A 15,116-nucleotide genomic window follows, 5' to 3' on the forward strand; every position below is an offset into this window, starting at 1 on the left:
AGCAAGCAAAGCAAATGGCCCGGTTTCCCCCCCAATGCCTGACCTGCGTTTGCTGGGAGGAGAGCGGGAGAGGGAGCACGCATTCCGGAGCAGGCTGCTCTGACTCCGACCGACCACAGGCTGTTTCGTGCAGGCTGTGTCCCTTTCCTTCAAAACCCCAGCATCCCCTCCCTGAAGCAGCAGGCAGTGTGCCTCCATTCAGCCACATTTGGTATGCATGAGCACGGCTGCAGGGAGAGGGGAGGTGGCTTTCTTAAGGAGGTTCAGGGGCTCAGGCAAAGCCACTTGACTGGTCTCCCAAGTTCCAGGAAGCCTCAGCCCTGATGGAATTCTCAGGTGTGGAGACGGCCACGGGGTCCCAGGGCCATTGTGGGAGCTTCTTTATTTTCTAGGCATTGCTCAGGTTTGCAGGATTTTATTTTTGTTGCTGTTGTTTCCTCTCCCCCTCCCTCCCCCCGGTGGAATTTGGAAGGGGTCATGAATCAAACTGATGCTTCTCGACCCCTAAACTGGACCATCCGGAAGCTGTGCCACGCAGCCTTTCTCCCGTCAGTCAGACTTCTTAAGGTACTGTAACTTGCTGCTTTGAATAGCTCTTATGCTTTTCAGGTCTGAATACCTAACTTCGCACTTGGGCTGGGACACACGCGCGTGTTGGGGAGTACAAATGCCTTCAGTTTGGGCTCTGTTGTTGCCTATGGCTGGAGAGAGCACCCCTCAAATGCCTACCCCTCCCAGAAGATGGAGTAAGACACATTTGAGTATGTGTGTGTATGTGAGAGACAGAGAGAGAGGATGGTCTCAGAGATGAGAGGCTTACCTGAGTCTGTCCTCCCCTTTCTGCTACCTTTATTAAGCATCCTCCAAATAGAATTAATTAACTTTTTAGGGAAGGGGGAGGGGAGAATGGTCAAGGGTGGGTGTGAACTGTTTTACTCCCCAGTGTTTTTGGCTTCAGAGCTTCCCCCCCCCACCTCACTTTCTCTCTCTCTCTCTCTCCCTGGGGAAGCCCTTCGACCTACTTTCCCTTAAATGGAACCTGAGAGAACAAAGGATTCTCCTCATTATTTTAAAAGCTCAGTTGTGGGATAGCCAGTCAGGTAAAAGACAAAGAATAAACCTTATCCAGTAGTGGCTTTTTTATGGCATAATCATTTCTTCCTTCTGAGTGAAGGCAGTAATGAGAAAGTGTTCTGACATATTGTGGAAAGAAAGGTCTCTCCAGCTCTGAGTAACACAAAAGAGCTCTTCTACACCTTACTAGAATTGCCACCTTGTGTCCACAAAGCTCCTTTTTCTACAAGCAAATATATTGCAGATACTGTAAAAAGAAGTCCAGACAACTCTATGCTAATCCATTTTCTTCATCTTGTCTGATAGAGAGGGACACACAAATAAATGTGAGGATGTAGAAAAGAAGTATTCTTGTCTAGAAATGAGCATATTAACTTTGCCCCGTCATTTGAGGGAAAGTACCTGTCTCTGAATGTTTCACATTGTTATGTCTAGTTAAAGTTAAAAAGGCAGAGCAAAGTTCTCTGTTCTCTTGTTCTTGCTCTATATGGTCTTTTGCTTTATCAGTGACTATTGAGTGCATTGGCTAACATAGATGATTAATAGATTAATCTTTAAGAAGCCATACTTGCATATTTCTTTTTCCTGAGGATGTATTCTAGTTGGTTAAGTTTGATTGGATAATTCATTTCATATAGCTAAGTGTTCCTCACAACAGAGTGTTACCCATTGTCTTAGTTTTCCTGACACTGTTAAACACAAAGTGGTATTAATTTTCCTATAGACTGTCCCCAAGGACTATCAGACCCCCGTCAATATGGTTGTCATGGCAATGACTTTCTTCCCAAAAAGTATATTTGGGAAGGGAAGCAGATTTGGTTGTGGGGAGGGAGGGAGGGAGAGAGGGAGGGAGGGTGGGAGAGAGAGAGAGGCAGAGAGAGAGACAGAGACAAGAGACAGAGACAGAGAGACAGACAGACAGACAGACAGACAGACAGACAGACAGACAGAGACAGAGAGACAGAGAGGCTGTCACTGGATTAGAACACCAGGTGTGATAGGGCATGAAAAAGAATGAACCTGGAGAATCAAGAAATGGGTATAAATTTCCTCCAGGATTATTAATGAATTAAGATTGTGGAACAAAGAATGTTTTGGCCAATTGGAGTAAGATTGAGAAGGTGGGCTGCAGTAATTCTCTATGTACAATGATAAATATTTTTCAATTACTGTCACTCATTGACTTTACTCAAACTAATTCTTTTTGACTGTTCATAATAGGTTATGTGTATAAATTGTTATTGAATACTCAGCATATTACTTACTAATACACTATCTTAATGCAAAAATAGAGAAGTGCCAATTTGAAATGAATTATTTATTATTAGAAGAGTTCTGTCATCTAGTTTGCTGAATATATATATATACATATATATATATATGGAGAAAGATACTGTCAGTACTACTCCAATGTTTATACTGTTAGCACTATTCTTCTAATCTCTATTAACATTGTGTTTGACAATTCATCTAATAAAGTGCACTAGTGAGTATCCTTCCAATGTTTTCAGTATCTGAAAGACATGATTTATTTACTAGAGAACTTTCTTTCTAAATGACATGATCGACCTGTGTGACATCAAATAGTGCATTTCAAACTCTTGCAAGGAAAATGAAGTGCTACAAATTCTTTCAACAATACTATGGAAGAAATGGAAATTTGGATATTAACAATTGTATTTTCCAAAAATACAAAGACTGTGTATCTACACCCTGAAAAAAAAAAACCACATTGAATTTTAGCCATCTTTTTTTTCTTACCTTAGTGTCATGTTGTCTTTATCTTTCAAATAAAATGAGAGTCCATAAGGAATAATTTGCCTCTTGTGGTAAATGTCCTTCCTGGCTTCATCTGAACATTAAATATTTAATAACAATTATTCTTACCAATCTTTCCTTATTTTCTGCTTTCTAAAATCTTCCCCAGTTGGACTAACACTGACCCTCATCCATACCACCACCATGTTACTTTGATGGATAGATTCTCTGGGTATCCAAAAATCAATTGAATTTCTTAGCTAACAATGGCAATTCTTCTATTCAACAGGTAATTTTTGTTCCTCTTCCAACTGTTGTGATATGATAAGGCCTCTCTTGTGCTCTGATTGGTCAGTAAATGTAGTGTAGGGCATGATGGCCTGATGAGATTCTGCTGCTAAAAGCAGTCCATTTCCCTTTCCTTCCTTTTTCTTGATGAGGCATGTTGCTTTGATATCTTACACTGGTACCACATGAAGAGTTAGAAATGGCTACACCATCTAATTTTTTTGTGCTTTCCATATCCTAATAAAAATAGGATATGAAAGTATCAGAAGGGCAAGGCTAGCCTTTGAAACAGAAATTAATCTCATTAAGCACTGAACTATATTTATTTCTTCCTTTTGATAACATCTCCTTTGTTGTTTTGTCAATCTCAGACCTAATTCTGAACATTCCAGGCAACTTTTATTTTGAATTTGGGGCTGTACTTGGAAATAACACTTGAAAATGCATTTCTGGACAGGCACATGAAAATGATGGCCAAAAGACAGAGTCTGTTTTCAAAGGAATAAATTTCAAGCAGGACCCTTTCCAAACCATTTCATTTCTGTTGTCATTTGCTTCATTTTTTTAATGTAGGTTTCAACTTACCATTAATTACAAAGAAAAAGTCAAGTTTGTTTCAGTGACAGAATGTTCTTAGCATATTTCATATTCATTATCAGGTCTGTCTGTGCCATTGTTTTATTTGGGAAATTTATTTTAGTAACTTGGGTTGAATTTGAAGATTATTTTTAGGGCAGAGAGCTTTCTTAGTAGTAAAGACTTGGCAGTCTTTCTGAATAGAAGGGCTTCTGGTAAATGGGTTACACTGGGAAAAAGGAAGGCTGTCTCTGCGTAACAGATTTAGTTGGGCACATTTAATACAGATTTCTTTTTTTTGCCAATCCTAGGACTTGAACTCAGGGACTAGGCAGTGTCCTTGAGCTTTCTCAAGGCTAGTGTTCTACCATTTAGCCACAGCACTACTAGCAGCATTTTCTGGATATGTGGTACAAAGGAATCAAACCCAAGGCTTCATGTATACTAGGCAAGCACTTTACTACTAAGCCATGCTCCTGGAACCATAACTTGATTTTTAATTAAAAAAAAGGCCAAATGATCAATCTGATTTTAAAATATTTGAAGTAAGTAATGATATGGCTTTGTCTACTTTGAGCAATATCAGAAAGAGAGTAGATGAATCATAATTGAGAAAGTTAGGCCTAAAATCTAGGGGCTAATTGCCTTGTATTCCTAGTTAGGTCTGTGATCTTGGTTAAATCACATAGTCTCTCTATAACTTTGAGTTCTTTTTAAAATAATGAATTTAAGTTTTGATTTCAAGCCAAAATTGATTCCCTGTGGTGAATGATCCATGAGCTTGTAAGAAAGGAGGTGTGTGTGTGTGTGTGTGTGTGTGTGTGTGTGTGTGTGTGTGTGCATGCTGGTATTGTGGCTTGAATTCATTTTTGTCTTTCAAAGATTTTTCTTCTTGAGCCCCACCTTTATTTCCAGCTCGTGTGTGGTTGATTAAAGGTAAGACTTTCATAGACTTTCCTGCCTAGCCTTATTTCAAACCACAGTTCTTAAATCTCAGACTCCTGAGTCGTAAGGATTATGAGCATTAGCCACTGGCCCTTGGAAAGGATAGAAAATTAAGATAGAAAAATGAAATGGATAGAGTAAGCAGAATGATTTAAATGAAACAAGATCATGTCCTCTAAGTTAAGACAAATGACCTTTATTGTGAAACTTAGAGATGTTTTAATGTATAATCCAGATGGAAGGATTATACATGTGCTCTGAATATGGTGCTGTTATAGGGTGAGGTGACATAACTGGAAACTAAACAGTTAGATCAAAGAGACCTGGACAGGGTATAACAACTTGGGCAAAGGCAAAAGTAAATGCATGGGCTAGTTACACTGATCAGTTGTGGTCAAGGAAGAAACCTGAATAACTTCTGAGTTTTTATTTTTGCTATCTGGTTGGAAAATGAGAAGTAAAGGTCCTAAGAAAGAAAGGAGACATGTGAAAGGGTATCAATGTGTGTGAATTAATGTACTTCCTATCTGGCAAATGTCATGTAACCCTTCTATTAATTACAATAAAAATATGAAAAAAAGAAAGAAATGAATAAAAATAAATGCATTCTTCCTAAATTTAAAAAAAAAGAAAGGAGAGCCATTGGCTCCCCTCTGAAAAACTAGAAAGGATATATCACTATCTGACTCTAATGAGATAGAGGAAAGTCAAAATGTAATTTAAAAAATTCTTTTCAGCTTGAACTCAGGGCCTGGGCACTATCTCTGAGCTTCTTTTGCCAAAGGCTACCACTGTCACCGAGCCACAGCACCACTTCAGGTTCTTTGGTGGTTCACTGGAAATGAGTGTCACAGATCTTCCTGTGCTGGTTGGCTTCAAACCATGATCCTTAGATCTCAGTCTCCTGAATAGCTAGGATAACAGGTGTGAGCCACCAGAACCCTGTTGTCAATATGATTCATAATTACACACTAATCTCTTAAATTAACATTCAATATCCAATAGCAGAATCCTTTGCAGTAGGTAAATATACACTCAGTAGTAGCATTACTGGTAATTTCCTTGCATATACTTCCACATTGTTTTCTTATAAAACCATATGTAATTTTATATAGGAAACGATTCCCCTTCTGTTCCCTGGTCCTATCTTTTGTGTGTGGGGGCACTAAAGGGATGAGAATGGAAGTGGACTTCAAAGTTCATGTTTTTTCTTCTATCTTTTATACCAAAGAATTGACAGTACTAAACTGAGTAAGGCAGTCCCAATTCTATCCAAGAAGTAATATTTCATATTTACTTCATATAATGGTAGCCAATATATACTATAGTGTCCTGAAGATTTTCATGAGCAGATAAACTTGATCTGCCTTCTGTACCTGAAACTATACCTTTAGAAATAGACTTCTCTTTGGAGTTCTCAAGCTTCTAGAAAGTTCTGTGGAGATTTGTTCTAATTTATGTCTTAAATGTTCCACTCCTCACCCTCTATCTGGTGAATATAATGTAACTCTTCTATTAATTACAATAAAAATATATGGAAAAAATGTACCACTCCTCATGTCTCCCATTCCATCTAAGATTCAGTCTTTTAACCTAGTGGAAGAATATTCTCAAAGCAGAGATTCTGCTTAACGAGGACACAAAACCCTTGAAACTTCTAGAAGTGAGCAGATTTCATGTCTTCATCCAGAAATGAAACATCACTTCTCTATGTACGTATTGGCTTAAATGAGTTTAAGAAATTTGATATGGACTGCTGTCACCAAGAGCCTCAAAGATGGGACACACAAGGAATTGCTTTTGAGAAACCAAGTCTATTGCTAGGAATAATTTTTAAGGTGTCTTTCTTTCTCTCAGCATGCCAACTTCTGATTTTTTTCAGACAACAAGTAAGAAAAGGGAAACAAAAAGAAAGAGAAAAGAGAATACAACCAAACTAAAATCCAAAAGAGAAAGGAAATTGGTGTGTTTCAATTTGAGGCTTCCAGTTGGGCTGCTGAAGAGTAAACCACATGACTTGCCTTTTTGTGCAATGTTCCCAGGTAGCCTGAGGGGAATTTCTAAGGCTATAAGAAATTTTCCTTTCTCTGGGGAAGGTTCTGTCTCTTCTGTTGAGGAGACAAAATTGAAAAGGTGTGCTTAAGGGGAAATGAGGGAAAAAAAGTGGTTATGGTATCCAAGTCTAAGGTCATTTTCCTCAAGAATGCCAGGAGTCACACTAGCCTTACTACCAGCCAGGAGTCACACTAGCCTTACTACCAAAGTCTGTCTCTTGCTTTCTCCTTTGACTTCCTGCCTTTCTAGTGTGGCTTCCAGTCTTCCCTTTTCCTGTCTATTGGTATAAAGTCAGCTGGCTCTAGATCTTTGGATCACTAAATCATATCCTTTGTCTTTCTGTTAGTTAACATGCAAGTGAATTTTATTACTGTGACTGGCAACATATTGAGTAAGTGTTTATTGAATGAACACATGAACAAATGGGAGAAAAATATTGGATATCCTAAGAATATTCAATAATTTGAACATCTATAGAAAAGCTTATGTGCCAGCTCTACTCCTGTTAGCTTGGATTCAAGGGGAAGCAATAGGCTCAGGAATCTGCATGTTAACTAGATCTCCTGATAAGCCTGTTGCCTGTAGCTCTTCATGCAAGACCCTCTGATGAACTGTGGTAGATTTAGCAGAGCTTGAGGGAAGCTTAATTCAATGGCCTCTCTTACCTGACATCTGGGCAGAACAGATTTTTTGTTAAGTGACAGTGGGAGCAAAAGGTTTGAAGTAAACTGTTCACAGGTTTTAAAAATTTAATCATGAAAGCTCATGTACAGAGAGAAGTAAATTGAGTTCAGCTGCCCTACTTTAGATGGCAGATGATACAACAGCACCATCTAAAGCAATATTATTTCCTTATTCTTTTAATTTTCCACTTATTCACATGACCATATTTGTCTTTCCTTTCATGAAAGACATACATGCATACAGCAGTCCTGCTAAAGGCTAGTTCTCTACAACTTGAGCCACAGCTCTAGTTCTGGCTTTTTCTGGGACTAACTGGAGATAAGAACTTTATGGATTTTCCTGTTTGGTCTGGCTTTAAATCATGATCTTTAGATCTTTAGGAATTAGGATTATAGGTTGACACATCCATGCCCAGCTGTATGTGGACATTTCTTTTAAAAAGTGATTCATAGGGGCTGGGAGTTGGCTTAGTGGTAGAGTGCTTGCCTAGCATGCATGAAGACTGGGGTTCGATTCCTTGGTACCACATACATAGAAAAAAATCCAGAAGTGGTGCTGAGGCTCAAGTGGTAGAGTTCCAGCCTTCAGAAAGTCCAAGGACAGTGCTCAGGCCCTGAGTTCAAGCCCAGGATGGCAAAAAAAGGTGACTCATTTCTCTTTGGCATTTCTCTATTTCATTTTGTTGTTTATGGATGGCATTGTTAAATTTTGTTTCTTCTTCCCCAAATCAAGATTGCTAAAATCTTGTATGTAGGTAGAAAAAATAATAAGTGATAGAATAGACAGGATAGGTAGACTGATAGGTATGTAGGTAGATAGATACATAGATAGACAGGAAGAGAGTTTATAGATCCATTAAAAGAAGCCTATCCTATGGAGTTTCCATACATAAAAGTAGATGTAGTCAACACAATAAGACCTTGAAGAACTATGTTTCAAATCTATTATAGAATTAATTTCTGGGAACTCTACTCAGGCCTTGTAAGTTATGGCCAAGGGAAGATGTCTGGAATCTACATTTGACCAAGACGCCAGTGTGTGTGTGTGTGTGTGCGTGTGTGTGTGTGTGTGTGTGTGTGTGTGTGTGTGTATTATATTAGAATCTTTTGAAATGTGTGTGACATTTTAGTAAAGAGATATTGATTCATTAAAATTATGACTATACCTCAATATCTTGTTTTTATTTATTATTAAGAATTGTGCACCTAGTATTTCTTTCTAAGTTTGTTTTTGTTGATTCTGGGTCTTGAACTTGGGGCCGGGGCATTGTCCCTGAACCTCTGTGCTCAAGGATAACACACTACCACTTGAGCCACAGCACCACCTCAGCTTTTCATGAATAGTTTTATGGAGCTAAGAGTCTCATGGACCTTTCTGCTCACACTGGCTTTGAACTGCAATCCTCAGATCTCAGCTAGGATTGTAGGCATGAACCATAGCACCTATCTCTTGTAAAAATTTTTTTGATAGCTCACAGTGCTTATACCTCTTTCAGTTTCTCATGATCATAGAATAGTCGATGATTTTTTTCATTTTTTTAAAAAGTCATGCAAGAAACTTAATGAAGAGGTCAGAAATGTGCAGTCCATAAGTAATATTGTCACCAGATGGAGATGAGATTTAGCGAAGTTTCCCTTTAAATGTAAGAACCTTTCATTTAGGGTCCTTGACTTTGATCACAGAGTAGTAATTTCTGGACAAGTCATGATGGTAAGAAAACTATGCAGAGCTTTATTGAGTAAGTAAACAACCAGGCAAGCAGACATTCAGACAAAAAGCAGACAGACAAGCAGAAGGGCAGGAACACACTCTAGCTGAGTGTGGGTGCTCTCACAGGGAGATAGAGACAAACAGAGATACACACAGCTCGTTGAGCTGCTGGGATATGTGTATGATCAGGCAGGGGTTCTGGCTTTAAAGTTATATGAAGGGAGGTGCTTTATCTTTGCTCTAATCATACCTGCTGTTACTTTCTAAGTTTCCAGGTAAGAATGTATCCTGCCATAAAACAAATCCTTATTCATGAAAAAAGAGGGCACCCTGCTATCTGCATTTTGGGGCAGTGGCTTAAGTTTGGAAAGCATTTTTCTCAAGAAGGCATAAATCCTGTCAGACAAGTGTTAATTCTTGGGGTGAAGAAGACATGCATCCTGTTGTCTCTCTTTGAAGCAAAGATTGCACCTCGATGTTTCTAAATACCATATTCCCAAGTTGCCTTCACCAAGCTTTAGTTTCGTTAGTTGTCCTACTTCTATAGCATGGATAGGAAGAAATAACAGCATATTGGCTTGATTTTTATAGACTTTGGGCACTACATACTTTCATGTATGGAGAGAAATTTTGCAGCAGATGAAGAATACTAAGTCTAACTTCTGCCCTAAACTTGTTAGCTATTGCTGAGCCAAGCAATATATTTTCTTCTTTCTCCCACTAGCTGAAATCACCTGTTCATTAGATTATCTAAAGTAGAAAACAGGTTTATGTTTTTTTGCCTTTTTTCCCCATTCCTTACACAATCTGCCAATCAGTTTTGCCAGATTCCCACATAAATATGGCAGCTCTACCCACTCTGTTTATTATTCCTCATTCCCCAAAACGCCTTTCTTTTTCTTGGATCCAGAATACTACAACTGCCTCCAGTCAGTCCTTCCTACTGTCATCAGAATGGTCCATTTAAAAAAAAAAAAGATATAAGTGAGATTAGGCTCTGGCTATATTTGACACTCTTCAGTAGCTCACCATCTCCTTCAGAATGAAATTTAAACTCCTTGACGTGGTATATAAGATGCCCAGTGATCTGTCCTCTGCTTTCCTGACTTCATATCTGATTGATTTTCTTTTCTTTGTTCACATTGTCTTAACTCCTTATAACTGGTCTTTTTTTTTTTTTTCAAAAATGAATTCCATACCTGGAAACTGAAGCACACTTGTTTTCCTTTGCTAATCCCTGCCCATATTTTACCAGCCAACTAGGGTGAGCAGAACAAGTTAAGGTCAAGGTTTTCTGAATCTGTAAACAATGTTAGCCGCTCCTCTTTTGCATGCCTAAAGAAGTCTTTAGCTATTTCCAGATTTGCATGTTTTGTTGAAGAACTTGTCCAAGGCAGAAATAATATTTTATGCAGTATGGCATATGTGTGTGACTGTGTGTGTGTGTGTGTGTGTGTGTGTGTGTGTGTGTGTGTATGTGTATCATTTAGCAGAAAGATTAAGATATGTTTTTTTAATGAATATTCAAATCGATAACTCAGAAGAAAAGAATAACTATTTTCTTGAATCAGTGCTGTGAAAGTGACACATAGAACTAAATGGAATTGCTAAATATTGGTACAGTACTTTTATGTGATTAAATAGTCTCTTTAATTTGAGATTATTTACCTTATATGTTCCTCAAATTAGAGGAGGCTTAAAAGAATTGAGTTGATAATTGGTATAGAACTTTTAGTAAAAATGTTGCACAATAAAATGCAGATTCAGGAAAGAGATACATTAGCACTAGATGCCTACTATAATACTATTTATTGAAATTTAGCAATTAAAATGATCTCACCTATTGATTATGTTGGAGAAAAGGCAATCATTAATTTAGTGAGCGAATAGAATTTAAGATATTTCCTAAAATAATGATGTTGGCTGAATTTAAGTGTGAAATAGGAAAAAAACTCATAAGAAAAATTACACATTAAATCTTCTGGGGCCACTCTTGCTTCACCAACTAATTATGCCATTGGCAAATGTCTAGAGAGATTTCTATGTACACATGATTGAAGTATTTTGGTATTTCCATTTAAAGGTATCTATGATTTTGTATTTGCTCTTTTCTGATAGCATTAGAATATTTTACTGTATCTGATATCATAGATCAAGGTCAGATATAAGTCTTAATGTATCAGGTTTCTATAGGGGAAATAGATCAAAATGATTTCCATGGGAAAATATAAACACAACTACACAGACATAAAAATTTATGATTCCATAGACATAATGTTTTATTACATAGATTAATATGTATCTATGACATACAAACCTCAGCCTAATTTTAATTATGTTCAAAAATCTAAGTGCCAGAGATTCCCTTCTTGAATACTTATTTGTTAAACACGCCATTTGAAATATGATATAAAAACCAATGTTAATACATTCTTTAATAAAAAAATCAAACTTGTTAGAAAATTATCTTACTTTTGTTGGTTGTGATTAGTAGTACATATTGCTGGGGGAAAAGGGCAAAAGAAAATATTGTTAACATAATCTCTACAATTTTCTATGTCCTTGCTTGAAGAAAGTTGTTAGGAGGTTAGCATTGCATAGGATATATTTGCTATGTAATGATAATTCACACGTTGACAACACCCACCCACACCCCCCCACACACACTTTAAATGGTTTGACCACTTAATATTTGTTAGCTTAGTGTTTAGAATTGTTGAATGTTTTACGCCAACCTAATGCTGTTCCTTCAAAGAAGTTTATCAACATGTTGACAAATTGAGATTTCCATCCTGTGCAATACAAATGCTCATCCCTACCCCGTGACAACCAAAAATGTTTCAAGACATTGTCAGAAATCCCCCTTTGAGGGGGAAAATTCACCTCAACTTGACAATAATTACCTTAAATATTTTCCCCTTGAAGAGAGATATTTTAATGAGTGGGTAGATAATTGACTCTTCTGGATTCTCAAGGGATTATTCTTTGTGATAGAAAAGGGATGCTTTAATTTTACATACTCCCTTTTCTTCTTTGTACAAGTTTGAAAATTAGTTTGCATTTGGGAAATTGACTAGTTAAGTTCTATTTGCTAAATATACAAATACTAAGGAATCATTTTCTCGTCTAACAGTCAATCATCTCTTCTTACAAGAGCTGATTTACTGTGGCCAATTTATCTGGATATAAATATTCTGCATAGGTTCATTTATTAATTAAAAACATCATAATTTGTTTGATTTAATGGTTTCAAGTTAAATATTTAATTTTAGCAACTACTTTATAATGTCTACTTAGAACAGTTTAAGAAAAATGCAATATTCAATAAATAAATGAAATCCATATTTCACTTAATATATTGATATGAATTCTATAAATGATGACATTAAACTCATGTGACCAAAGAACAGTGATTTCTATAAGGAGGCTATTTTATTTAATTTAAGTTTGGGTATATCTGAAATAAATTTTTCATATATTTCAGCATGTTCAAATGGATTTTAGATGTAATTCTCTATTCATATTGCAGATAAATTATCATGGTCTCAGTTTTCTTATCTATAAAGTGAGAAGATATGTTAGATCAGAAACAGTAAAATTTTCTTCAGATATTCTGATCAAAACATCTTAGACTTTGTGGATTATGTTGTCCTGCAACTCCTTATCTGGTCTCTGTTGAAACATCTCTGTGGACTATCCAATTTCTGCTGTAATATACATCTCTGTTGTTTCATAGCACACACAAGAGTAGACAATAAAAAACATCGACTGGTTCTCCATAAAGCTTATTTATGGATATTGAAATCTAAGTGTAATGAAATTATCATAAGTCATGAAATATTATTATTAACTATTATTTATTAATCATTACAATTATGCTTATTTTCCATTGGTGTCAACAATTTTAAAATGTGAAAGCTGTCTTGAGCAAAGCAATGTGTATATGCACAGGTAGATGGGACTTGGCCTATGACCACTCAATGTCTAATGTCCCTTCCAGCTCTACCATCTTGAATTACAGAGAGTGACAGAAAAGCCATGGCAGGTTGCTTTTCTCAAGGGAGCTGAGAGGGACCCATTTGTCCATTATGATGATTTCTTCTGCTTCCTGAGGAGAAGCATGTGGTGTCCTTGCTAGCTCATGATTGATAGAATGTTGATTCTTTCTCTTTAGAAGTGAATGCATGCTCGGTTCTTAAGATGCCATTATTCATAATCTCTGTTGAAATGTCTAGATACTAAAAGTGAAATGACATTAAAAATGTGACATTTGAAAAGTCCTATCAATTTGCATGATATTTTGCTGTATGTAACATGAGCTAAACGTCATGGCAGCTTTGTGAACAGGTACACTAGTACAGTTACTCCATTTTTAAAATGAAACGTATCACAGCATAACTAGGTTACATCGTATTTTAGTGAGCTTTCCTCATCCCACACAATGAATTCTTTCCCTGAATCCTTGTGCCATTTACTTCTGTCTCCTTCATTCTCTCCCTAGAGACAATGAAAGTTACGAAGATTAGGAAGTTCTGCACTGAAAATAGATATAAGTAGATTATTTTGGTACTTAACAATAAGAAAATTAGAAACATGTTCTCAACATGAGCACTGGCAAAATACAAAGCTTCTCTTAGTTATAATGTCTTTGTTATAAATTGAAATAAAACAATACACTATATAATTTCAAAATAAATACATGCATGGTTGCTGGCATAGACTATATTCCATATCAAATGGTTAAATGCATATTTGCAGAATTGTAGATTGGGAATATTTTAGGCTTGGGGATACAAGTTAGTGACATACAACTGTTTTGACTTTATAGTTTCTGAAGGTTTGTATTTCTTTTCAGAGAAACAATAAGGCTATTATTATATGTATAGCACGAAACTTTATTTTATGGAGTTTGCATGTGGAATTTTGGTGATGTGCTAAATTTAAAACCTGACATGATAAGCCAGTAGTTTGGAGATTAAGGAGTAGAGCAATTCAAATGTACTCTGCAACACAGAATGTGTCACTTCTCCTTGTTATTGATTCAAGAAAAGCTGATGTTAGTAAAGAAAATATGAAGGCAGTTGATTGGAAAGTTCCTTCCATTTTTGTTGTAAGGCTTCTCAATCTACCTTATGAAACACAATATACTTTTCATGACAGTAATTTTCATCTCCTAATACTACTTACAAAGTATGTTTGAATAAAATATCCCAGCAATATGACCTGTATAAGTTAACACAAAAATTTTGGTTATCAACTCATATTCACTTAAAGACACTTTTTCCTCAAAAGTTAATCTCTAGTCTAGTCTCCATTGTAATGTCAATGATAAGAATAGGAGCAGAGGCAGGGAGCATAGAAATTCAGAATTCCTTTCAGTGGCCCTATACTCTCCTATTGCTTTTCCTGGTTCTTTCTACTCCATACATCTTTTATTTGTTTCCAGTGGAGTATCTTCCTCTGTTTATCTGTATTCGGTTAAATACTTACTGCTGTACTCAGTCTGATGTGTCCTGAATTATATTTTTTAAAAAATATCTCACCAATTTCTCTCTTCTAACATAAGAAATCCCATTCATCCAAGTTTGCTCAAGTATCTACCTTAGTCTGCTTAGCTCTAATAATTGAAAACACATATCTATCTAGACCTATTCTACCAGCGATAAGGGCAGGATGAGAATCTTTAAACAAGGGTATAGGCATGGTATGATACTTAACTAATTCAATTAGCATGAATTCCCTATATAACTTGTACCTTAATAGTGTTGAAAATCAGCCTGACTGAAAGGGTACTGAAAGCAATGAAAATCAAAGATTTCTCTCTGCAACTAAAGATATACCTTTGACTAAGGTATAGCAAGAAGAAATGGACTCAAGGTGTACTATAAAGAAATGATTATTTTTGATGTAGAGGCTTAGCCTGGAAAAAAGAATAGGTTCTCTTGATGGAAAATAACATTGATGTCTTGGAGAAACATCTTAGAGTCCTTCCCCAAGATGCCAAGAAGAGCTCACGTGCCCTTTAA

The 15,116-nt window shown here is 36.5% G+C and overlaps 1 protein-coding gene across 11 annotated transcripts in view; it reads left to right on the forward strand.

The window, feature by feature from the left end:
* The first annotated feature begins 328 nt into the window (after positions 1 to 328).
* Positions 329 to 15,116, forward strand: part of Trpm3 (transient receptor potential cation channel subfamily M member 3) — a 473,683-nt gene continuing 458,895 nt past the window's right edge. For 5 of the 11 annotated variants that reach the window (XM_090329653.1, XM_090329655.1, XM_090329652.1 and 2 more), the window contains exon 1: positions 408 to 567. In XM_090329653.1, coding sequence (XP_090185779.1) covers positions 478 to 567 — 90 coding nt within the window. In that variant the 5' untranslated portion in view covers positions 408 to 477. Of the gene's footprint in view, positions 568 to 15,116 lie in introns of all 11 variants that reach the window. The other 6 variants (XM_090329658.1, XM_090329656.1, XM_090329657.1 and 3 more) reach the window with 3 other exon arrangements.

Source organism: Megascapheus bottae, chromosome 3, assembly GCF_031878675.1.
Source record: "Megascapheus bottae isolate mThoBot1 chromosome 3, mThoBot2.hap1, whole genome shotgun sequence".
Lineage (NCBI taxonomy): Eukaryota > Metazoa > Chordata > Mammalia > Rodentia > Geomyidae > Megascapheus > Megascapheus bottae.